General features: G+C 35.0%; 1 protein-coding gene across 1 annotated transcript in view; it reads left to right on the top strand.

Annotated features, from left to right (window-relative positions):
• The first annotated feature begins 561 nt into the window (after positions 1 to 561).
• LOC150108972 (H(+)/Cl(-) exchange transporter 7-like) overlaps positions 562 to 27,793 on the top strand; it is a 327,290-nt gene continuing 300,058 nt past the window's right edge. Inside the window, exons 1-4 of the mRNA XM_090401357.1 lie at positions 562 to 782; positions 12,559 to 12,696; positions 20,515 to 20,580; positions 27,166 to 27,298. Of these exons, the coding sequence (XP_090257483.1) occupies positions 639 to 782; positions 12,559 to 12,696; positions 20,515 to 20,580; positions 27,166 to 27,298 (481 nt within the window). The 5' untranslated portion in view covers positions 562 to 638. The remainder of the gene's footprint in view (positions 783 to 12,558; positions 12,697 to 20,514; positions 20,581 to 27,165; positions 27,299 to 27,793) is intronic.

Raw genomic sequence — 27,793 nt, 5'->3', positions numbered from 1 at the left:
CGGGAAGAAAACCCCGCGATTCTGGAAGAAAGAATACTTCCACCTCCGTATGATATCGGCTAACTCATCTTTTTCAACTGAAAAAGACCATTTAAAGAGTTCCCTCCCCCCTGCTCAAGACGAGAATCAACCTGAAACCTTTCCTAATCGAAGGGCGCAACGTCATCGTTCTTCCAATTGCGCTACGGAGGCACTTAGATATTATCACAAATTTCTTGAGAATGTATGTTTAGAAATGCGAATGGTTGGTTGAGATATGTCCATGGGAAGAGGCACTATACTCAGTTAAGACTGCTCAGTTTAATTTTTTTAAATATAGTGTCAATATTTATTTTAATGTGGTATAGTATACAGGATAAGAAAGGTTTAGGCATAGTATATTCTATAATATTATGTTCACTACTTTTATACTGATGTATTCTTTGGGCTTCTTATAGGCTATATGTTGTATTTAGTTTGCTTTTGTATCAAAGCGCTACTTTTAATTACACCTAGCTGTTTTGCCACAGAGTACACGTGATTACATGTGATCTCATGTGTCAAGATAATTCCATGTGTGAATTTTCTAGGATTGTTTAATGTGGTTTTGTTTCTCGATGCGGTTTGTATTATAGCGTTGATGCCCTTTAATTTTCAGTATGAGTGCCGACAGTGGACATAATATATCAGACCCATCTTCACTCGACAAAGTAAATGAAAATAAAGAGATAGACGTTACTAACGATAGTACACCACTTTTGAGTATTGATAGTACTGCTTGTCAAAATTCTGAACGTGTTAGGGTGAGTAATGGATATATTCGGAATCATGTACATTGAAAGCAGAATATAAGTGAATAAAGAGATTAGCTTTTAACACTGAATAATCTTATGAGGTTACAGCTGCATTAGTAATAGTTGTCTGATCATAATATGGTAGATTTTTTATTTTTTCAGAACGAGAGAAAAACATGCGTAATTAATTGTGACTAGTTCACTCGCCTCATAGCCGCTTCGCCTATTAATTCCAAATGTTCACATTTCTATAATGAAGGTCGAAATGGATTTAGTTGAAGTGAAAGTTCAGTATAACATTGTCACCTAAAGACATGCGTTTGAGATACCCACGTGCTTTCTTTGAGGCTCTATGCACTGTCCTTGTTAAGTTCCTTTGCACAATCCTTTCATTTTCATTAGCAATATGTTTCTGAACAGGTAGATTGGTTTAAAAAAAATGCATAGTTTATAAGTTATGTGTTGCAGCCATATTAGCATTTTGCTAATCATTTGTCTCCTTCATTACTCACATTCTCCATTTGTTTTCCCATCGTTTTTGTTTTCTTAAGACATTTTCTTAGAAGTACATTTCTGTTAACCTATATAACTAGTGCAACAAAGGGCCATAAGTACTTCAACTCCTCATTAAAACCACATTGCACATTGGACAAATAAGCATTGTTATTTATTCCAGATAGAGTTCACACCTTAAAAAGTTTAGAAAATAACTGGTAGCTTGTCCAGTTTCATAATTTGTGGAATGAATTATTTGTGTATCCCACCAAATGATCTCTAAGAGAGTTTAGATGTTCACCTTTATTGTTAAGCCCATGATTAGATTTCCTTCTCTTGAGAACTGTTTCAACAAGTTGATTTTCATCATAGACTAGGCAGAACTTAGTTTGTACAACAGCTCATATTTGAGTTTTGCATTTTTATTAAAGTAAACTTTGCAATTGTTGCTAAAAGCATATCTAATGAATTATACTTGATACGTTTTTTAAAATGTGCTATTTTTGGTCTGAATATATTCATTTGGAGATCTGCAATTTGCACACAGTGAAGTAATAGACAAATTTTACAAAAGGTTGGAATTTGAGACTAGTACAGTACCAAGGTTGTGTGGACCTGAAATACCAAATATAAATAAATAAATAATATAAAAATTAATTACACTATTTCATTATAGTTAATTGGTTAATGTATCATTTATCCTCTTTCCAACCAATGGACTGCAGCTTCAAATTCTTCCATAGAATGAATGTTTGTGATTGTCTTTAGGTGGAAGATGAATTGCATCACATTGTGTGAGACCACCACTCTGCTAATTAGAGGCATGAAGTGACTCAAAAAAAGTTCCAGGTTTGCTCTTTAGAGCAAGGTTTCCACATACATCTAAAGAATCAGTTTCTATACAAAAAATAAAATAAACAATATATATATAAATTTCAAACGATATAGAAAAAAAAATTCTTAGCCCATTCGTGGTATTTATGTACTATATACATTGCTTGGAAAGAAGTCAGTGGATATCCCATGGGCAAGGTGCATCAAGTAGTTACATGTTTGTAGCTTGTATAAATTGGGCAAATATGATGCTCCCAATGAATGCAACCATGTCTGGGTGAAATTGTCATAAGAAGGGAACTGATGGAGTTTGAAAGAGACATTCTGATAGAATGCAATGTTGCAGACCTATCTGTTTGGCAAATTGTTCATAAATTGGGGACCATCCCAGTTCAATGATCAGAGATACCTCACTGAGATGGAAGCACAGGACATCAACTGCGAGTGCTACCATAGTGGACAACCCACCATACTCACCAAATGTGATTGTAGAGTGCTAAAAAGGATAATATGTAAAGCTGCCATTCATCATCTGACAAATTGAATGTGGAGTGAATTCTTTGCATCAACTGGATGCCTGGTGAAAATCTCTTACCAGAGTTTTAACCCCAACCATGAAATTTGGAGGTGGTGGTGTGATGGTATGGTCCTGTTTTTCCTGGTTTAGCCTCAGACCTCTTTCTGCCACAGACATTGAACTCTGAGAGGTATCTGAACCTGGACAATGCAATGCTTCCTACTTTGTAGCATTTCTACAGAACTCACCATTGTCTATTTTAGCAAGACAATGCACTGTGTTATATGGCTGCTGCAACTGCATGGTTTGTAGACAGGAACATCACCACACTTGACTGGTATCCACAGAAACCTGATTTCAACTTTATTGAACATCTATGGGATGAACTTCAGCACCAGGTGATGTCAAGGGACATCTATCTTGCAACAGTCCAGTACCTCATTATGCCTACAGGAAGAATCATCCAAAAGTCCCATTGATTGCTACCATATGCTTGTGGAAAGTATTCTCTGTAGGATTGCTGCAGTCATCACAGAAAAAGAAGGCCCTATATCTTATTAAGGTGGTCACCATGGCTGTGATGACCATTCACTTCCTTCCTTGTATAAATTAGAATCACATAAATAGAAAATTCCATTTATTATTAATTCCATTACTTATCCCATGAATCTATTAAAGTACTTATCTGTTTGCTGTTTTCTCCAAATTTTCCCCAAATATTTCGATATGTCTGGTAATAATTTCCTACTTTGCTGTTTATATCTCCAACAAGGACCAACTTTTTCTCGTTCATCTATCTTGTTTAATGCCTTGAAAAATTCCTTCACTTTTTCCTTAGAAGAATCTTCTGTGGAACCACAGACACAAGTCTCATTCCACTTCTCTATTCTGATATTTGCTCACAACTCTCTACTTTATATTGCCTGCCATCCAAGATTAATATCCTGGTATTTAGTGTTGAATTATACCATAGCTTATCATTATCTTATTGCCTAAATATAATACTTGCATTTATTGTTTAGAGAAACCTTACCTGTATTTGCTTTCTTTGTTGCAGTTACATTATATATTATTATATTGATCTGGTACTTATTCACTTCTCCTGCTAGTAGTATTTCTTTTCCATCAGTGCTTCTTATGTTGGTGGTTCCATTCTTGAATTCGGTTGATGTTGAGTCAGGATTTTTTTTTTTTATGGCTAAATATAATTTAATTTTATAATTAAATTTAAATTAAAAAAAAATCAGCTAACACCGTTTTATTCCTGTATATACAAGGAGTATGCGAGGCCATTTTTAGCCCTGTCTAACCTTTTTTAGAGACTGAGTGGGCAGTTCAATCTCCACTGGTACCCAATCAGAGATAGCTGGCCCAAGGCTATCACTAATTAAGCGGCACGGCACGCAGTGAAGAGAGACGGCTCTACAGGTGCCGCCATCTTGTGGTCCCTAACACTCATATTTAATGTCTGAAATAATGTGGGTTCTACAGTCGATTTTCTTGAGTTTATGGGATGAAAAACCCGAGTTTCTGGGAGAAAAAACCCCGCTTGCCTGTGCCAGAGATCGACTGACTCGGGAACTGGTTGACAAAAGGCTTAGAAAAATTTCCTCTAGTCGCCGACTAGACTCGAAACCAAGTCTTCTTTCGTGCTGCCAAGCGCCATGGTGTGCAAATGCCACATCCACTGAGCTGCACAGGCTCCTAAATTTAAATATAATTTAATTATTAAATAAAAATTAAATGTTCAATGTAGTATTATAAAAGTTTACTTTTTAAAAGTAGGATTGTATCAATATGCATCCCATTGTTTTTTAACTTTATTTCAAGAAAAATATACTGATTATAAAATCAAAATATATGGTACTAAATTTATCTGGGCTAATGGATGATGCATGAATAATTACAAAATGTAAATAATCCAATCTTTATATTTTATGATTTACAAACACATAACAGTTATTCTAACCATAATGTCTTACTGTGTATTTGTATGCATTATTCAGTCAGATAATTGGTAAATTTTGTTTGTTTTTAAGAATTCCTAAGCTGTGTCCTGATGTCAGTAAAATATTTCTCACAGCTGTATGATTATATATTCATTATATAACTGATGCTTTTGTTTTATAGTGAGCAATAACTTTCTTCCATTTTACAGATATTTCCCTGAGATTGCTTTTGGAAAAATTATATATAACAAGCAGTTGCATTGCTAAATTAGCATGCTAAGAAATTGACTGTCTTTTTTGGTTAAACAGGTACAGAAAAAAACATCCTCTTCTCTCACACTTATCATTTGCTGTGTGCATCAGAAAATAAGTCACTGTCAGAAATGTATCTGATTTAGGAACCAGACATTCTAGGTGTATATTTACAATGAGCTAAGTGTGCGGTGCTCATCCACCAAATAGCAATATCACTGATATTATATTTTTGCATTTATTCTCATTAAAGACTCCCCTAATTGTTTCCGGTCTTCATGTAATTCCTAAAATTAAACACAATAAACTAATGCTTCATGAAGCATTCTTTAAGGTTACACGGTGATCAGCATTCATATAATGCCTTTTCAAAACACACGTGTTGAAAAGATTATTTTACTGATTAATAATAAAATAATAACTCGATGTTTCAACCCCTGTATTGAGGTCATCATCAGAAGGATACATGTGCATAAGAACCAAGCTACATGCTGTTGCACTCTATACAGGTAAATTACATCTACGTTGTTAACTAATCTTTTTTCTTAGCCTGCCCTCTAGTGATTAAAAAAAGAAAAGAAAAAAACTACAGTAAACTCTGCTAAAGTCCTCACGTACTAGGATTCTTCTGGAATTATACAGTTCATATTGTTATATTACGATTATCTTCTGGATTTGTACAGTAAGGTTGCTATTGAATGTTCAAGGAAAAAAAAAAAAAAAACACTTCACCAAGTCTTCTTGTATTGAGATTTTTCTTTGTGGTTGCTGTGAAGGTTGCAGATGGGTCCTCCACATTCTTGGAATGGTTAGACCATCATTTTATTACTTATCCCATGAATCTGTTAAAGTACTTATCTGTTTGCTGTTTTCTCCAAATTTTCCCAAAATATTTCGATATGTCTGGTAATAAATTTCCTACTTTCTGTTTATATCTCCAACAAGGACCAACTTTTTCTCTTTCATCTATGTTGTTTAATGCCTTGAAAAATTCCTTCACTTTTTTCTTAGAAGGACCTTCTGTGGAACCACAGGCATAAGGCTCATTCCACTTCTCTATTCTGATATTTGCTCACGTCCAACTGTATCGAACTAAAGAAGAAATTTATATCAGCTAAAGCACTCCGTATCTATGCAAGGCTAGAAAAAGTGTTGTTAAGAGAACAGATCCATGAAGCACCAAAGAACTTAGCATTTACCCAAGCCAAAGTGTTACAACTAAAATTTGAGCTATCCAGTTACGTTAATCCAGAAATTTGGGATTTTCTGGACAAGATCACAGATGACTCGGCCAAGCATCTATTACTCAAAAACAAAGAACAGTTAATAACAAAGTTTCAAGCATTAAAACTACAGGAAAGCACAAGACAATTACAACGCCATAACGAAAAGAGCAGCCAATCACCCACAAATGCAGTTAGGAGCAACCAACCACCATCAGACCACTGTCTGGTTATCAACCAATCGGATTACAACCTCACCCAAGGTGAACTCTCACTACTAGAGAAAGGTTTAAATTATGCCATTGCTCCGAGGTCATTAAATAAACTACATATAATCTATCATATCGAGAGAGAGGTTTAAGATCTCTCCCCACCAACTTAGCTGAGAAAATACGGATGGAAACTGCCTGTTTACTAAATTCAACCAAAAAATTAAGCAACAACCTAAACAAAGCTTAAAAACTGGCCCTCAAATCCCTAAAAAAAAAAAATAACCGGGACACAAAAGCAGATAAAGGGAATGCCACTGTTGTTTTAAATCGGACTACCTACATAGAAAAAATGAACCATTTGGTATCGGACTACAACACCTACCAAATGGTAAATTACAACCCCACACAACGAAACAAAAAAAAAACTACTGAACTACTTAAATCAGTTAACACGTGGCCGGAAGAAACAATTAAAAAATTAATACCGCAGTATACCCGTGCGACCAGAATTTATGGCCTGACAAAAGTACACAAAACAGACACACCATTACGTCCAATTGTGGAAGGAATCGACAGCCCGAATTACCACTTAGCCAAAAAAATTAGCGGCCACACTCAAGGAATTGGTTGGTCATTCTCCTTCCCACATTAAAAATGCACATTTCATAAACAAAATTAATAACATTACACTCAGCGACCAAGATCTATTAGTCAGCTTTGACATAACTTCCATTTTCACCAATGTCCCAATCAATGATACTATCTTGCTCTTACAGAACATATTTCCACACGACATCACTGCCCTCTTTGCCCATGTACTCCGCTCCAGATATTTTGTGTGGCAAAACAATTTTTACCTTCAAAAAGAGGGTACAGCCATGAGCTCACCACTCCCCCCCCAATAGCAAACTTTTATATGGAAGACTTTGAGCAACGAGCTCTAGTGTCGGCTTACCTAAAACCCAAAATTTGTCTCAGATACGGTGACGATATTTTTGCCATTTGGCCCCACGGCTGTGAAGCACTAAATACATTCCTTAGCCACCTGAACAGACAACACAAACACATCCAATTCACCATTGAAATAGAAAAAAACAACTCTTCCATTCCTAGACACACTTGTCACACGTCTTCCTTCAGGTTGTCTCCCCTTCTCAATTTACCGCAAACCTACACACACAGGCCAGTACATACACAAAATTTCTTATCACCACCCAGCACAAAAACTAGGGGTCAATAGCACCCTTAAACACAGAGCTCAAACTATTTGTTCAAATGAACAAGCTCTTAACCATGAATATGAGACCATCAAACATACCTTTATAAAAAATGGATACAGTATAAAAACCATTCACAAGATCCTCCACAAAGATACCACTAATAACAAATAAGATTTCAAGAATGCTATTGCTATACCATATGTTAGAGGCATTTCTGAAAAAATAGAGCACTACATAAATACAACATCAAAACCACCTTTAAACCCCTGACAAAATTAAGACACCTACTCAGTTCTTCCGAGGATCCTCTACCACACCTAGCCCACCCAGGGGTTTACAAAATACAATGCACATGTAACATACCATACATAGGGGAAACAGGGCGAACCATCCCAATCAGGAAGGATGAACACAAACGACACATAAAATACCTCCATTTTGAAAAAACAGGCCTTTCTGACCACACACTCCAAACATACCACAGAATTGATTGGAAAAGTACCAAGTCCCTACACCACACCAAAACCTGGTTCGAGCGGAAATTCAAGGAAGCCTGTGAAATGTTCAAACATGGTCCGAATCTGAATAAAAATGGTCTAACCATTCTAAGAATGTGGAGGACCCATCTGCAACCTTCATAGCAACCACAAAGAAAAATCTCAATACAAGAAGACTTGGTAAAGTGTTTCTTTTTTTTTTCCCTGAACATTCAATAGCTACCTTACTGTACAAATCCAGAAGATAATCGTAATATAACAATATGAACTGTATAATTCCAGAAGAATCCTAGTACATGAGAACTTTACCAGAGTTTATTGTAGTTTTTTCTTTTTTTAATCACTAGAGGGCAGGCTAAGAAAAAAGATTAGTTAACAACGTAGATGTAATTTACCTATATAGAGTGCAACAGCATGTAGCTTGGTTCTTATACAAGTGTATCCTTCTGATGATGACCTCAATACAGGGGTCGAAACGTCAAGTTATTTTATTATTAATCAGTAAAATAATCTTTTCAACACGTGTGTTTTGTGTCCCTAAATTCATAAATAATAATGCTTCATGAAGAGGACACTTTTCGACGCATAACCATTACATCACATTTGCATTAATAGCCTGGGTGTACATTCAAAATATGTACACCTTTGAGCCCTTTGAAAAGATGTACAGATGGCAGATTCTTAGTGTTCTAGTAGTTTTAAACTGCTCAGAAACCAAGGCAGGGTGAGATCTGAGACAAATAGCAAATAGAGGCTGTGATTGGTTATTGTGTCAACCAGTGAAATGGTCAAACATTGTCATTTGTCATGACAATGTTTGACAATGTTGGCCAAACATTGTCATGAGTCGCTATTTTTGTTTTCTGAGTTTCATCTATTTTGTGCTCAGGAAGTGTGTGAACTGCCATGGTAGACAAGTTTTTAATATATAATTTTAGATAAATTTGTAACTTTTATTACCCATATTTATAATGGGGAACAGTACTCTAATCAAAAGAGGTAGGCCTTATCCACCTATTCCAAATTTTGCACCTTTGAGTAATTCAAACATACCAACCAAATATGGCATTCTCTTTCATTATTGACATATTCTAATATACAATATCTTAAAACAAACATTGTCTCCCACTCTCCACATATTTGGTTACAATTAATTGATAAATTAATGTATTCAAAGTTATCCTACATTAGACAAATTAAGATGAGCACTGATGTGTTATACACTTAAAACTTACATATATCGATAAAAATGCAATCGTACAGTCAAACATGTGAATTTTGTATAAACACGTGAACTTATGCAGGTTGCATAAGCTATGGCGGCACACCCAACCGAAATGGGCATGTGACACCACTGATATTTACAGTGTAATTTTATGAATTAAACACACAGTAAATTAATAGAAGAATCATGATCATTCACCCCTGAATAACTGAAAGTGCACTGTGAACTATAAATCACATAGTTCAAATGCATGCATTTTCTTGGAAAGTTATAGGGGACATAAACAGCTGAAACAACAATTTCCTTCCCTGTTGATGTGTTCTTCTATGATATTGATACTGTAGAAGTACTGTTTTTAATTTGTTAATGAGCATCACTAAATACATTTTTTTTAGTCTGCTGTTAAAGTTGTTGGATCCTACTTTGTTTTAATCTATATCTTGGATCCGACATGTTAGTCACTATGATGATAAGTTGCTAGTTGATTTCTAATTCAAATATAGAGAAAATTTATATTTAAAGACTGTGCCACTCTAATATCTGAATTAGTTCAAGAACTGAAGAAAAACCAACTCACAACTATCTCTCCTTTTAGGTGTTAATATTATATATACTGGCCGAGTATATTTAACTTACTTAATTTACCCGCTTTGGTTCGAATATTTTATGAATGGTGCAGTAAAAGAGATTCAAGCAAAATACAACTTTTGTTTAACAAAAACAAACATTTAATTTTAAAATCACAATTTTTACACTTAACTTCAAATCAGTAATTAAGATATCACAAACATTTTAGCTTCTCTGATAAGTACAATCATACAAACTCAGACAATGATAAATCTGTTATCTCTATAATACAGTCTTCTCACAGTTCCTTAAGTTCCAAATACAATAAAAATTGCAGTTTTAATTTTACACTTCAGCTAATTCTCCACAATAGTTACTGTTAGTATAAGGAAATTCTAGGATGAAACTCGCACACTTCTCTATATAGGAATATTAAAGGTTGGAATAATCTTACCGATAATCTTTTTTCTCCATCTACTTATATGAAGAACACGTTTTGTAACTGTAAACACTTTAAATAATAAACGGCACTCATTAAATAAATCTTCTAAGCAATAACTGAATTAATCATCGGTCACTATACACATAAACAAATGTTCTTGCATGAAGTACTACTGATCACTCATGAATTAAGGCAACACACAATAAGTCTTAACTTGAGGTTTTATATACACAGTTGTTCATTCTTCCTGCATTCAATTAATTCTTTAGGCACTATAATTCTAAACACAACTATCCTTAAACTTCAACTTTACAGCCTCTACTATTCTCTAGTAACTCCGTGCTTTATTTCAAGATTCTGTGTGTCCTTGAAAGGTCGGCCTTGAAATTAAATCTCAACTCAAGTATCGCTAGTCTATTTAGTAGTCACTCAGCTGTCTTCCGTAGCTATAATTGTTATTCTACAACTTATTAGCTAACCGCCTCTCAACTAGTAGACTTTAATTAGCTATGTGAGGGATTTTGCCGACTCGCTATTATCGCACTCTGATTCCCGAATGCTGAATGCTCCGATTCCAACCGAATGCCAATCCTCTCCCTCTGTTTCCTCTCTATCTCCTCATCTATCCCCTTCTATCTCTAAATTTTCAGCGTTCCTCGCTTATATACCCGTTCTTCCTGCCTAAATTATTCTCGTGATCTCTTTAACTAAAACTCTTGTCAATAAACTTTTAACATTCTCCTCACGCACTGTTCCAAACTCTTGCTCGCTTACTTACATACGTCTCCATGACAACAAAACAAAACATAATAAAATTGAGCTATTGCATAACGTTAAACTTCTACAAGTAGGAATAAATAGAGAATATTTACATTTCAATTAATGCACAGTTAAATTATCAAATACAAATTCTTATATTAACATAGTAATAATTAAAATAGCTTAATAATATTTAATACAGTCTTTTCATTATTAATACATATATCTTTGAATAATTAAATATTAGACAAAATTAAGGTAGTTATATGAATATTAAATTATAAAATAAGTTATTTACATTAAATAATGTTTACAAGTCTAGCCTTTGTGATGGAAGATCATGTTGGATTCTGAACCAAATAATAATTACTCTAATCTCTACATAATCAGAATCCAACAGTTGCTTTTACAGAGTTTTTCATGTTGGGTTTGATTCTTGTTATTCATTATTTGATCAAAAATATCCAGACAGCACTTCATAATAGTGGATATGGCTATATGCATCACAACCTTATCTAGACATGAAAGGAAGCACACAATCTTGCAAGCTTCATAAACAAACATTAATAGTAAAATGGACTGTACTGAATAGCTTAATAACGTTCAACTTGGCACTATCATAGAATGTCACCTTTGCAGCAACTCAGTTCGAGAAACTTCTGTCCTGCTGTAGCTACTCCAATCAACTACAAGCGACGTTATTGTGAAGTGGAAATGTCAAGAACAGCACAATCATGACTTGGTAGGCCAAATAAAATCAAAGAGAAGAACTACTGAATGCCGAAATGTTTGGCACAAAAAAAAATCGGCAGTCCTCAGTTGAAACACTTGCTACTGAGTTCTGAAATTCTCTACAAGTAACATTAATACCACAACTATTTGTTGGAGCTGAAGAACATGGATTTATATGGCTGCACACAACCCTAACATCATCGAGGACAATGCGAAGATCAGGTTGTGTGGTGTAAAGCTCATTGTCGTGGATTTGGAACAGTGGAAATGCATTCACTTGAGAGGTATGGATCACTCTTCACCATCTAGTAATCTGACAGACAACATGTACTTGGTGGATGTCAGGAAAACACTACCTGCCCAAATGTTGTGCTAACTGTAAAATTTGGTGGAGGAGGCATCATGGCCTGTGGCCTGTTTTTCATAGTTCAGAATGGACCTCTAGTTCCAGTGATGGGAAATCTTAATACTGTGACTATAATGACATTCTAGACAATTCTGTGCTTCCAACTTTATGGCATTATCTCAGTGAAGGTCCTTTCCTGTATCAACATGACAGTGCCCCTGTCCACAAAACAAGGGCTCTACAGGGATAGTTTGATGATGACCAGCCTGCAGAATCTCAAACCCATTTTGAACACCTGTACAATGAATTTGGAATACCAATAACAAGCCAGGACTTTGCTGCTGTAATAGCAGCAAAGGGTGGACTAACTCCGTATTAATGCTTTTCATATTAGAGTGAGAATTGGGAGGAACAGGCATACAGATATTTTTGATCAAATAATGTATATCTTCTGAGAAAATTTTGTTATGGTTATATATTTTTCTCTACTTTTGTTAAGCATTATTCATTTCCAGTTCACTGCTGGTGCTGATGATGATCAGCCTACACAACTTGACAGATCGTATATGTATTATCCTTGGCTTTCCTGCAGCAGGGAAGAAACAGACAGCCTGGAAAGAGGAAGTAAGAAAATACTATCCCAGAAATATGAGGTAAAAATGCCCTTTTATTTTTATTTATTCAGCTCTCACTGACATGATTTCCTTTAAAATAACATTGTTATTTTGGAATGTGCTAATTTTTCTATAGTGCTATATTACTGTTAGTAGTGATTAATATCATTATTATATAGTTACTTAAGTATAAAGAGCTAATAAGCTTCATTTCGGCAATGAAAACATTACTTAAATTAAGGGGATATTAAATCCCACATTGTTTTAAAACCGAATAAGAAACTCAAAGATTGGAATCGGAGAGTTTCTTGCCGAATATAGTAAACTATAAAGTATCTGCGAACACTTAGCGTGAGCTAATGCAAGTTACCCTAGTACGTAGTACAATACCAGACGAGTCGTCCAGTATTGTTGATTGGAGTTGTGTCCATCACCACGGTTGCATTTCCTTTGTCTGCTTTTGTTGGTGATGGACACAACTGAATATGAAAACAAAATGCACACACTATTACAAGATCAGTCAACATACAAAATTATAGATCGCAATCCCACCAACACACAAAAGAATAAGGCACGAAAATTATTGAAAAAAGTCACTTCCTGGCCCAAAGACACAGTTAACAAACTCAAACCCTTCCATGTTAAAACACCGAGGATCTATGGAGCACCAAAAATTCACAAACAAGGCACACCCTACACCCAATTGTGGACAGTATAAATAGTCCCACATACAAAGTGGCTAGACATTTAGCTAAGCTACTAGCCACTCTCACAAACAATTCTCCCTCCTTTGTCAAAAATTCAGCACACCTAAAAAGCATCTTACAACACCTTACCCTAAAAAGCTCAGACTTAATAGTAAGCTTTGACATCACTTCACTATTCACAAATGTACCACTAATAGAAACCCTCAATCTACTGAAGTCACACTTCCCCCCCCTGATATATTTGAACTATTCAAATTCACAATACATGCAGGATATTTCACATGGAAAGGGAAAATATACAAACAAATTGATGGGACAGCCATGGGCTCCCCCCTTTCCCCCCCCCCCCCAGCTAACTTTTACATAGAACACCTGGAAAAACAAGCAATCAATACAGCCATGCTCAAACCAACACTTTGGCTACGCTATGTTGATGATGTGCTTGCTATTTGGACACATGGTCCTGAGACATTGAAAACATTCTTAGCACATTTAAATAGCCAACATCCAAAAATCCACTTTACTATGGAACTGGAAACCGACTGTCTGCCCTTCTTGGATACACTCATCACACGTCTCCCAGATGGTTCCTTATCATTTTCAGTTTTTAGAAAACCCACACATACAGGCAGATACTTACACAAACAATCACACCATCATCCTTCTCAACAATATGGCATATTAAAAACGCTAACCCATAGAGCGAGAGCAATCTGTTCCAACGACAAGGCTCTTACTGCTGAACTGACTCACTTACGCCACACCTTCTTGGCCAACGGCTACAATCCACATAAAATAAACAAAATACTAAACACTCCTAAAAAACCCCTCCCACCATCCACCACAGAGAACTACAACAAAACAGTCACCATCCCTTACATTAAAGGCACATCTGAAAAGATCTCAAGAATTCTCAATAAACATAAACTACGCACTACATTCAGACCATGTAGCAAATTAGCCACCCTCATCCGCTCACCCAAGGACAGCATTCTTCCTTTATCACATCCAGGAGTCTACCAAGTACCCTGCTCATGCAATCAAGCCTACTATGGTCAAACAGGAAGAACTGGGAACATCCGCATCAGCGAACATAAAAGATACGTCCGGAATTATCATTTTGGGAAGTCGGGCCTAGCAGACCATGCTCTGGATATCCCTGCACACAGGATCAACTGGAAAAACACAAAAGTACTACACAGAAACCCGTATAAATCAGAGAGATTGTTCTTAGAGGCGACAGAAGTCCTAAAACACACTCCAAATCTCAACAAATATGGCTGTATTAACTTGCTGAAGATCTGGGAGACAGTCGTATTAAGAAAAAACTAGCACTTTTCTAGGACTCTAGTAATATATGATAGCTTTTTTTTTTTTTTTTTTTTTTTTTTTTTTTTTTTTTTCAGATAGAGGGCGCCAAAATCAGGACTCTAGTCTTTGTGTTGCTGCTACAATTTTGTTTAAGTACACCATGTTGTTTTAGTCTCGCATATTGTGACAAACAGTGTTTTTGTGCTCTGAAGATGCTGGTTATAACACCAGCGAAATATCAGCATCAAGTTAATAAATTAATTATTTACTTAGTTTCTGTGTTCTATTATACCGTTAAAATAATAAACAACATGTGACTTGTTACATGGCATGATGCACCTTGCCCACGGGAGTTCCGTTGACTTCTTTCTAAGCAGTGTATGTTCAGCTTGTCACCAGTTTAAGCAGGTTTTGAAACAATGATTAGTAACTATGGAAATGTGTTTGTGAGAAATTTGTGAACACAATACTGGGATACTTGTTTATTTGCAAGCATTTTTTTTGTATATAATGTAATTGATGGATTTTTCTTCACGTATATAACTACTTGCATTTAAAGTAATCGTATTTACTGTCCTTCAGTACCAGAGATGGGGGGGATATCTTTTAATTTTTTGTTTAATTCTTTAGATTTGGATTTGGCATTTCACCTACAAATACTGCTGAATACAATCTACTTGGAGTTTTCAATAAACTGTAATGTCAAATATGATCTGCATGTAGCTTTTTAGAAATAGTTGTATCAACAGGTGCACAAAACACTGTCAAAATATGCATGAATAACTGCCAATAACCCATATTTGGCTCAAGTTTGCAAATACAGAATGGAAATGCAGAAAGTAGTATGCCCAAAATTACAATTCACGAGTCAAGGTGAATGTTTACAACATGCTGTTTGTAAGTTTCACCCACAAAAGTGCTATTCCAACCTAAAAAATGCTTGCCAGCCATTTGAACACACACACACACACACACACACACAAAAGGAAGAATTTAATTATGTTGATCTAATGGATACGAGTAAAAGGACAGTGCCTCTGCTGTCTCACGAAATTGTTTTGAGACATACTGCTATGTGGGTGAAGATAATAACATCTAGAAAAGGAGTAACACAAAAATTAAAAGAAGATCCCTCCAATCTCTAGTACTAAAGGACAGTAAATATGATTACTTAAAATTCAAGTAGTTACATATGTGAAAAAAAAATGCATTATCTACAAAGAAATGCTGATAAATAAACAACTAAGTACTAATGGTATCCAGTGAATTTCATAATGAACCCAGTGCTCTGAAATCTGCACCAAAATAGTAACAAATCTGTGAATTGCTTCCAATAAGGACAGATTGAAAGTTTGTCAGTTATAAAGTTTTGTGGAGGATAATAAAAAAAAAGAGTGATAAAGGGACTTGAAGAAAGAAATACATTATAGAGTAGCAAATAACATATCATCCTTAAAGTGGAATGAAAGTGTGGTTCACTTAGAGAGTTGTAAATTGAGTGGAATGGGTTGGTAGAGGAGGTCATGAGTGCTTTGTCAGTGAATGAGTTTAAGGAGAGGTATGATAGGTATTGTGACTAATCTGAGTTTTCTAAGATGAGTCTTCAGACTCCACGGAGATGCCTATATAATAATTACTTAAATTAAGGGGATATTAAATCCCACATAGTTTTAAAACCGAATGAGAAACTCAAAGATTGGAATCAGAGAGTTTCTTGCCAAATATAGTAAACTATAAAGTATCGGCGAACACTTAGCGTGAGCTAATGCAAGTGACCCTAGTACGTAGTACAATACCGGATGACTCGTTGCAAAGGTGGGGAAAGTTCAGATCACTATTCTTAGGTATTTTCCATAATGTAAAAACACATTTCCTAGGAGATGTATGCTGTTATTACATTATGGAGGGAGGTCACTACCCAGACCGGTTTCAGCCGTTTTTGAGGCTTCATCAGTAAGTAGCTAGACCTAATACCAAAGTGTATAGCGAAAAGAACTTATATACTCTGCGATACAAGTTTCCAAACAGGTGCAACCACTAAGTTACTTAAGTATAAAGAGCTAATAAGCTTCATTTTGGCAATGAAAACATTACTTAAATTAAGGGGATATTAAATCCCACATAGTTTTAAAACCGAATAAGAAACTCAAAGACTTATGTGTTCGACGAACACATAAGTCTGTCCACATATTTAACAAGTAACATGTTTGTAGCCAGTATAAATTGGAGGAATAATATTCCCCCAAGTCATTGCAACTGTGTCCAAGTGAAATGGCTGTGAGAGAGGAACTGACAGAGTTTGAAAAAGGCATCGTGATAGGATGTCATGTTATAGGTACCTCTTTGGCAACTTGTTGACAAATTGAGCCATTCCAAGTCAATAATCAGTGATACTATACTGTGATGGACATTCAAGGATTTGCCATGGGTTTCCATGACAAGACCGCAATATGCAAGTCCTAAATTACCCAAAATGACATGCTGCATTTCGGGTAATGTTGATTACCAAAGTGCTGCATGTCATTCATGTCATTTTGCTTCAGTGGTGCAAAAAGCCTGTACAGTGGGACATGGAAGATTGGAAAAGTGTGCTGTGGAACAACGAATCACGCTATACTCTCTACCAAGCAGATGGACAGTTGTGGATGTGGCAGATGCCCGGTGAATGTTTCTTACCAAGCTGCATAACCTGAACTATGAAATTTGGATGTGGCATTGTGATGGTATGAGAGATTTACTGGTTTGGCCGCAGGCCTTTGTTGGTAGTGCTACAAACATTGAATTCTGAGAGATATCTGAACGTTCTGGACAGTGCAATGCTTTTTACCTTGTGGCATTTCTGCAGAACTGACTATTGCCTCTTTCAGCAAGAAATGCACTTTGTCATAAGGTTGCTGCTGTAACTGTGTGGTTTTTAGATATTAGCGTCACCACACTTGACCAGCCCCCACAGAGCCCTGATCTCAACCCTATTGAACATCTGTGGAATGAATTGGAGTGTCGGATGAGATCAATGGACTTCTGTCTCACAACAGTTCAAGACCTCATTACATGCTTATAGGAAGAATGGTCCAAAATTCCCATTGATTGCTAATGTATGCTTGTGGAAAGTATGCCCCATAAGAATCCTGCAGTCATTGCAGTGAAAGGAGGCCTACATTTTATTAAGTTGGATGAAATAGCTGTTTGTTCCTCACACTATGCTGCTCATTGACTTCTTTCCATGCAGTGTATATGTTTATGCAACCCAAAACATTATCATGATAACAGCATACTTAATATTCTTGACTCTTCTTTTGGAAGAGGAGGAGTGAGGTCTCCACATTAAGTGGTTACTTAACTCCTTAAGGGAAAGCTATTGAATAATTTAATTAGTGCAACATCTATTGGGAGAATACCAGTTATGGTCTTCCCTCTTCCCTCTCTTAAATAAATAACACTTTTAACTTCTTGAGAGGGATGATATATATTGGAGTGGAATCCCTTTGATATTCTAGGTGAGTAGATTTGCTCTGAATTGAAATATCAAAGAATTTGATATTTCAATTCAGCCATAAGATGAATCTTGATCCCTATATTTTAACACCTCCACCTTATGTAAGAAATACTGTCTGAACTGCCATGCAGTGCAGTACATTCCAAATCATTTGAGATGTTTCAGGTGCCAGTAGTACAGCCATACTGAACTGTCTTTCCTGAATCTATCATCTACATCCACGTGGTAGTTAAAACATAAAACAGCAATCACAGGAACAATACACTTAATGTGTCACTCATGGTGAATAACATTCAGCCTGCTGATCAAGTCAAAATGGTAGAATGAGAACAAGATTGAAATGATCAAAACAGAGGCACAACATTCCATATCAGGAAGTAAAGCATTACAACATTTAATAAAATATTCTCTCACATAGAAGGTAACAGTAAGACAGTATCTGAAGGGATATTGACTTGTATGACTGCCACATCTTAGTTATGTTATCCTGAATATTAAAATCTAGTCTATTTCCATTAGAATGTATTATCTTCTGCTGTGCATTGCCTTTCTCCAGAAAATATGCTAAAAATGATCCCTTTACATGAGAATTCTCTAGTGAAAAAAATAAATAATAATAATGATAATGGCATGATCACTATCACATATAGGGGGGAAAAAAGCCTTCAGACATCACAGAAGAAAAAAATTAAAAAAAAAAAAGTTACCTAAGAAAATTGGCATAAACTTTTATATTGGCTGAAGGATTTTAATTGATACTAAGTAAGAAATACCTACAAGTTTCGCTAACTTAGCTGTTTGGCTTCTTCAGGGTGAATAAAAGAGATATGCAACCCAAAACATTATCATGATAACAGCATACTTAATATTCTTGACTCTTCTTTTGCAAGAGGATTAGTGAGGTCTCCACATTACAAAACACTTAAACTGTTCATGAAGGAATGAACCGAATACAATTGTATTTTTTACAGATACAGAAGAATGCGTACATCAAACTCATGGAGCGTGTATGATGTCAACTGTTGTTATGCAGGAACATTTTGTAATTAGTAGCGAAATTTAACTCTGGCATGCTTAACAATCTTATGAGGGTCTTCCAAATATCAGCGAGAATTAATCCTTGATTTCTATTGAGGTTGTATTTAGAACAGATGAATGTTATGGCTTCTTTTATGTATTGGGAACGGAAATCTTCCTCTAAATAGGCATCATACCATCCCATTCGATGGTATGATTTGTCCTCGAGAAATGAAGGGCTAACCCAGAATTGTCTTCTGTTATTGTTTACGTCTCCTACATGTTCTTTTTTTCTAATTTCCAAAGTTCTTGAGGTCTGACCAATGTAATTTAATCCACATGAACAGGGAATGTTATAGACACCAGCATATTTGAAGAAGGCATCTTAATAACTTCTCTGTTATTGTTTACATCTCCTACATGTTCTTTTTTTCTAATTTCCAAAGTTCTTGAGGTCTGACCAATGTAATTTAATCCACATGAACAGGGGATGTTATAGACACCAGCATATTTGAAGAAGGCATGACTGTCTTTCAGAGATCTTAAAAAATGCTGGATAGTCTTTAAAAGTTTAAAAGTCACTTGTATTTCATGTGGCTTAAGGAGTGTAGCAATCTTTTTAGAAACTGTCCTAGCATAAGGAATGGCGATGGTGGATTTGTAACGTATTTCCTCTGATTGTTGTTGTGGGGGTCGCAGAAAATTATCTTATGGATCAATTTTTTTGGATAACCATTGTCTGTCAGGGTTTTTAATCTGTGGGATAGTTCATCTTTGAGATCTTTATCATGTGTAGTGATGTGAGAGGCCCTATTTTTTAGCATGTGTATAATGCTTAGTTTTAGAGAAATGTGGTGCGAAGATGTGAAGTGCATGTATTGACCTGTGTTGGTTGGTTTGTGATGGGCTGCAAGGCTGATATGTCCATCCATTTGTTTCTTAATTAAAGTATTAAATTATGTCCATGTCTTTTCAAAAAGAAATTTGATACCACCACCATTATTTATTTATATTATTTTATTTATTTTTGCTGCTCTGTATATATAGAAATTCTTTTAAAATGAAAAATTCTGAAAGTCTTATGCTTTTTAGTGGTATTAAATATACTGCCATAAATAATAAGGGTGGGACAATTTTAATTGGACTATTTAAATGGATTTTTGCCTTGCTTATATGGTTAATTACATGTGACGTACATTTACAAATTGAGCTAAATGCATATCACCACAGAGCCCTGTAGTTAGACTATAGCAGCTTGACTATATATGATTTTTTGATTGCAGTTCTTTCATAACCTGAATGAGCATTATTTTTTTTTATATATAGAGTTTGGACTACGACATTTGTGAAAATACTGTATTCCTTGAAGAACAGAGGGGGAAAAAATTCACTGTAAGTATTTTATCTATTTATATTGTTTCTTTTTGAAACAAAAGTATTTTACAAAATAAGGATATTAATCTTCGAGTATATTAATATTTACTTTTTTCGTTGGACGATCAAGGTAGTCTCCATCCTTCCATGCATTTCAGCACACATAGCATTCAGACTAATTTCATAAACATGAGATTAAAACTACTGACATTACAAACAGCTCAAATATTAAAAAAAAAAAAAATTCCTTTTCCAAACCCAAAATTATATACAGATTATCTATAATTATAAGCAGGATTAGTAACACTGCATTGAATTTTGTAGTAACTTGGAACCATATTTAGAAGTACTGTTATGAATATGGCATAATCGTTTGTAAGAATAGAAAAATCAGAAGTGGACTCAAGAGGTCAAAAAAGTTCCTTGCAAGTATATAAATAAATAAAAGCTAAGCTTTAAGGAGCCCTTTTTTATTATTACCAACCAGCAGGCATTACATTAATGTATTATTGATGAATTAAAATTTAAATTTGAAAGAAAAATAAACTATATGCTACTGTGTGCAGATTTGGCCTCTGAGTTTGGGCGGGATAAAGAAGATATGGAAAAGGTGAGAAGAGTAAATGATATCACAATTATGGAATTGTGATATAGAGTGTACAGAGGATTTGAAATTGGAAGCGATCACTATTTAGTCTTGAGCAGGATAAAATTGAATTTCATTTTGAAAATAAAAACATGTAAGAAAGTTTTAAAGCAAATAAAAGTTGAGCTGCTCTCAGATGTGAACTGTAGACTAAAATGCACAAAGATTATTGAAGAAAAAATAAAAGAGTTTGAGAACAGGAAGTAAACCTTGGAGATTCAGTGGAAAACCCTGATTGATTCAGCCAGAGAGGCATGTGGTGAGGTTGTCAGCAAGGATAGAAAAATCAGAACTCCATGGTGAACACAGGAAGTTAAAGAGGCAGTGAAGGAAAAAAAGAAAGCATATCAAAAGTTCCTGGCAAATAAGTCAGCTTGTTCTCTTAGAGAATACAGAGACAAATGTAAGAAAGCAAAACACTGTGTAAAATTAGCTAAACAAAAGTCATGGGAAGACTTTGGTAAGAACATAGAAATTAAATATCAAGAAGGTGGCAAGATATTCTGGAGGTTGTTGAAGAAGCTCAGAAATGGAGGAAAGAGTGTTGTAAAAGGAATTCAAGATAATAATGGTGACATGAAAACTGGAGAAAAACCTATCATTGACGTATCATTGACGTATGGAGTAATTACTTCAAAAAATTGCTAAATCCAACAAGCAGTGATAGCACAGTGGTAAAAAAACACTCAACAGGCATACATTCAGGAATACATATCCATACTTGAAGTAGATAAAGCCATCAAAGGCTTGAAATTTGAAAAGGCAGCAGAAGCAGGTGATATTCAACCAGAAATGCTGAAGTAAGGAAGGTATAAAAGCCATACAGTGGCTGCACTGCATAATTCAGAAGAAATGGACAGAGGGACAAATTCCCAATGATTGGAGGAGAACTCTCATAGTACCCATATATTAAAAGGGAAATAAAACTGAATGTGAGAATTACAGAGGTATTTCCCTACTGAGTGCTCAGGTAAGAATTGTGCAAATACTCGAGAAATGGTTGAGAAGAATTGTGGAAGAAAAGTTGGTGAAGAACAATCTATATTCAGGCCAAATAGAGGCTGTAAGGATTAGATCTTCACTTTAAGACAAATAGTTGAAAAGTCTTGGGAATATAACAGAGATCTGTTTTTTTACTTTTGTAGATCATAGATTCAAAAAGGCATATGACAAGAGGAAAGCTATTCAATATGCTACAGTTATATGGTGTCAATGGGGCATTATATCAAGCAATACTTAGTCTTTATTTGAGTTGTAAGTCAGCAGTTAGAATTGAAGGAAGTAGAGGAAAATGGTTTAATGTTAAATCTGATGTCAGACAAGGATGTACATTATCCCCTCTGTTATTTATTATCTATATGGATCACGTTATGAAGGAAAGTGGTATTAAACATGATATCAGAATTGGAGATGTTAATGTCAGCTCTTTGCTTTATGCAGGCGATGTTATACTTCTAAATAAATCCGCTACAAGTCTGCAAGATTCCCTGACTAAATTGAATATCTGTTGTAATAGATATGGTATGAAGGTCAGCAATAAAAAGACAAAGACAATGAAAATAGGCAGAATCATTGAAAATGTCAACTGTGTTGTGAATGGAGAACCTGTGGAACAAGTGAAACATCTCAGCTACTTGGGCACAATTTTTAGTGAAGATGGTAAATTAAATATAGAAATAGACAACATTATCAACAAAGCTGGTATGGTAAGAAGCCAATTGAATAAATTCATATGGAATAAGAGAGAAATTAGAACAGTAAATTAGTTTTATACAAGACAATATTGTGTTCAAGCCAATTTTAACTTATGGATCTGAGAGCTGGGTCAGAAGTAAAACACTTGACCAAAGACTAGAGACTGCAGATATTAGAGTCCTGAGAAAGATTAGAGGCACGAACAGATGGCATCAATGGCAATATCATATTAAAAACAAGGCTATGAAGAAAGAACTTGACATTGTCAGCATCCAGGAATGCGTTAGCAGAGCTGATCTCAGGTGGTATGGTCACTTAAACAGAATGGGCGAGGAAAGATTAGCAAAAAAACCACTCGGAGGAAGACCTTAGACAATAGAAATATAAAATCTGTTAATGTTGGAGTCTTGACAAGTAACAGACTGATTTGGAGGAAAATTGTAGATAGGAAGTTAGTAATGATGTAAATTTTTCATGTAGTACTATCATATCCTGTACATCCCTTGAGGGTACATGGATGATGAATTATGGAATTAGATTATGAGGCTAGATTGAGAGTATGTGTACTGTAGACAGTCTGGTTCAAGATTATTTTGTTGTGCAGTCGTGTTTTTAGGAAACTGCTGTTAAATTGGTGATTTTTTCCTTCTGATTTATTGAGTTTTCATAAATCAGTAGGTGTATTTTTAGTGTGGGATTGTAATTTTTAGTGAATTTGTTATATTTAGTGCATTTAGTAACATAATTGTTGATATAATGTTATGTTTTTTTTTTAAATGCTACCAAAAACCTGTAAGAACAAAGCACAAGTTTATGAAGCTGTTGGAGATGTAAACTTATGTACAGCTGATCAGAAGGGTTGAAGTATTGCTGTTGAAGATATATGTGCGGGTAACTTAATGTTTAAAATATCCTGATTAAAACATTGTAAGATAAGCGATGAGAGAATTAGAAAAAGTCAGGAAACAATTAAAGAAACTCAGATAGGAAAAGAAAAATTAACTGAACAAGATGCAGGAAAATGTTGAAGCAGATGAGGTAACAATGATTGGTTATACTAACAATAAGGTAAATTTTACGGTGATCCCAAAAAGATACAGTTCAGTCCTTATATTCTTCCCTATCAACAGTATATCCTCCTGGTTACTTTCCATAAAAGATAACCAGGCCCCTTTTTCCCTTCTTGGTGTTCAGATCTAGTACGATTGCCTGCGCTTGTAATTTGGACAAACAGGCTGTTTGGCTGAAATATGACTAAAGTAACATAAAATCTTATATCACCCATAATAAATTAAAAAATATGGCCTGGCATAGCACAGAGTGGACACTGACCACAATATTCTGTGGTCAAATACTTGCCTTTTACATTGGTGTCGGTTTGAGTTTGAATGGTTGTTTTAAAGAGTGCTGAAGTGTAGAACATTGCCCAAACTTAAATCCGGAGGACTGCTTATTCATTGCCTTTGGGAGCGCGCCTCATCCTCAAATGGCTCATAAATAAAATTAATTATTTTATTTCAAAGTTTATTTTAATTTTAGTTTTTATAATTATATCATTTTACTTACCATTTTAGTGGCACACCAGGTCATGGCTAAGATTGTAAAAAAAAGGAATAACATTCCTTTGTTAGTAAGCAGTAACACATCTCCACCTTAATCCTATTGAGTACATCTGGGATGATCTAGGTACAAGTGTTGCTGCTCTCAATCCTCCTTCCCAAAACCTTGAAAGATTTAGGAGCTCCATGAGCTTTGCTCAGTGAGGACTAGTATTATAATCTTGTAGGATAAATGTCCCCTATCACCTGCATATGGGTGAACATAGGGGTCTAGGACCTTGTCTCTATAAGTTGCAATATTCATGCGCCATTAGGAATTACATACAAGTCGGTGCATCCACCCAACAAGATGCTCCCCCAAACCATCACACTTCCTCCACCATAAGTGTCCCTTTTGTAGTTATTAGAGGGATGATAATTTGTCCTTGGTTCTCTCCAGATCAGAGCAAGCCTGGTATCAATTTGTAGAGCAAATTGGGAATCACCTGTAAACATTACTAACTCCCATTTGTCATTGGGTCTAGTTAACACAGGGCATGGCCCGTTTCAAATGTTCTCTCCTGTGGCATGGGGGGATAGAGGTGTGCAGACTATTGGTTGCCTGGCATGCAGATCACTTTTGTGAAACCTTCCTTGCATAATGGAAGCAGATACCAATATTCCTGCAGCCATCATGAGATCAGATTGTAGTTGATGAGGAGTAGCACTCCTGTTTTGGCAAGCAGATAATCTGAGATATCAGTCACCTGCATATCTGCCTCTATTTAATGTGTATCTCTGCAATGTTTTGTCTGTTGGAATTGGTTCAGTCTGTGAACATAGAATGACTCCTAGTAATTATCTAGCTACCTCTGCCTGACTTTGCTTGGCCTCTAGTCTTATCTAGAGGCCAAGCAAAGTCGATGGCTTGCCAACTGAATTCATTGGTTAAAGGATGTCTTCTGGATATCCAAGAATTTTGCTATCACAAAACGTTTTATTCTTACTTTAGACACAAAATAGAAAACCACTCCAAAACGCCTGATTTTTATTCTGTGGCTAATGTGCATATATCACTGACAGTGTGCCACTCATTTGCATATGATAACCAGACTCAGCCTCACTTTTTACATAATATTCCTGACTTTCATATGCTTTTTTTCTTTTCTTTTTTCCCTGAGTTATCCAATTTTTCTCTTTGTTTTCTGTAATTTATTCAGTGTATTTGCAATAATAATATTCTTATGAGTACATGTTTCTAATAATCATTACTATGTCACAAGCGCTACCGAAGCATATATATCTGGCTCATCCATGAAAAGGAAGGTAAAATCAGCCATTCTATTGCCATCAGCTCAGTCCTCAAATGCATTAGAGATCATCAAGAACCAACTTTTTTGCCACCTGGAAGCCCACCAATTAATGATCATCATTCTAGTGATCACTAATTGGTGGGCTTCCAGGTGGCACAAAAGTTTGTTCTTGATGATCTATATTGCATTTGAGGACTGAGCTAATGTCAATAGAATGGCTGATTTTCACACTTGTTCCACAGCAGATCTGACATTTAGGTATTTGATTAGGTCTAACTTAGAAACTATGTTTGTGATTTTGTTTCATTTTTATCTCTTATAGTTTGTCATGGGAGATGTTTTTATTTCTTCTTTGGATTTCTCTATCAGTGCAGGTTTATATGGATTGCTTTTTGCTTACACTCTTCTCCCCAGACATTAATGACCCCTCAAAAACTCCAAATCAACTTCATGGTTTGCTGATGATAACACACACTATTTTGTTTCTTCATTCAACAAACCTCAAACAGCTCAAATCTTTTAAGCTTTACCATCTTCCATAGCTGCCATCTTAGTGTTTTCCTTACCATTTACCATGAGGTAAAAATAATGTAGTTAACTTCAAATCTATCAAAAGTTTTATTTCTTAAAAGAGACATCTCATTTCACTCTTCCTTTTTTTTAATATTCAGATCCTCATCAGGATTAGATTCCAAGGACTGACATCCAGCTTTTAAGAAAACACACCAGGTTCCTTTTCTTCCTGATCACTTTTTCATGCACAGCATAATAGGTTTTGTTGATCTCTCATGTTGGGATTTATAAAATATCATTGTTTTAATTTAAGTGCCTACTTATTACTAAATTAATGGATTTGCACCTCATCCTTATATATAACTGAATATTATTCTGTTTTTAGTAGTATATACAGACATGGTATAACATCATATGTCTGATTTCTTATATAGTCATTTTTTTCCTTAACTAGAATCACATAATTTATGAAAACCACTCTACCATTTTAACCCTATAAGTGACATAAGTTTAATCAGTTCATGTGTATAATTGTTCTTAATGGTATCCAGTTGTTTTGTCAGTGCTTTTAAGTTATATATCATTTCCAAGAGGTAAATTGTCTGAGTATATTAAAATGTTGAGTGTAAAATAATTGTCTTTAAACATAAGCATGATAATAAACATGCTGAACTAGCTCTTAACATTTTTTAATATAAATGTTAAATCGACTATTTATCAAACATACTTGTACAGATTATTTCATTTCTCTGAAATTTTCATGATAGCAGAACACTTGCATAGAAATTATTCTGCTGTCATAATTTGAAGTTTAGTCACTTTTCATCACTTTTCAATAGTTCATTTTAAATAAGTTAAAAAAATTGTTTTAAATATTTTTTACATGTTGCAATTTTAGGATGTAATCTATTCTGATATTAAGCGTTGGGTAATCATCTGTTTTATTGGAATTCTAACTGCATGTTCAGCCTGCTTCATCACAATATCTATTGATGAGATGTCTAACAAGAAATACTCTTTATTAAAGAGGTGTATCCTTATTTAAAATAAAAATATTCATCTAAATGAAGTTTATGGTGAAGAAGATGGTGTTCAATCTATATTTTTCTTGACTATTGTATTAATTGTAACAGCAAGCAGTCTTTTGAGATTGATATCCTGTAATATTGGTAATTGGTTAAATTGAAATTATAACCTAGATAGCTTGCTATCTAGGTTATAATTTCAATCCAAATTTATGCATTCTTTTGTTTCATGATTATCACCAGGCTTCCAGAAATCCATTCGCTTCAGATAAGTTATCAGAGACAAGCAGCAAGTGAATTTTCAGCCTCATTTTAAATGCATTCCAAGTATATTATTTTCTTTGTATAATTGCCTTTTTTTTTTTGTTTAACATCACATTCACTCTCAAGGTATTTGATTACAGGTGGTTGCCAGTGAATTTACTAAAGAAGTTTTATTTCCAACTCTTTGGAAATAAAAGTTCTGGATCTGAATTAATTCAAATACTACAACATTCCCTT

This window comes from Typopeltis vanoorti, chromosome 2 (assembly GCF_054136105.1).
Source record: "Typopeltis vanoorti isolate ZY-2024b chromosome 2, IOZ_Tvanoo_1.0, whole genome shotgun sequence".
In the NCBI taxonomy this organism is placed as follows: Eukaryota; Metazoa; Arthropoda; class Arachnida; order Uropygi; family Thelyphonidae; genus Typopeltis; species Typopeltis vanoorti.
The sequence above is the reverse complement of the archived record's forward strand: the minus strand, read 5'-3'. Positions and strand labels throughout refer to the sequence as shown.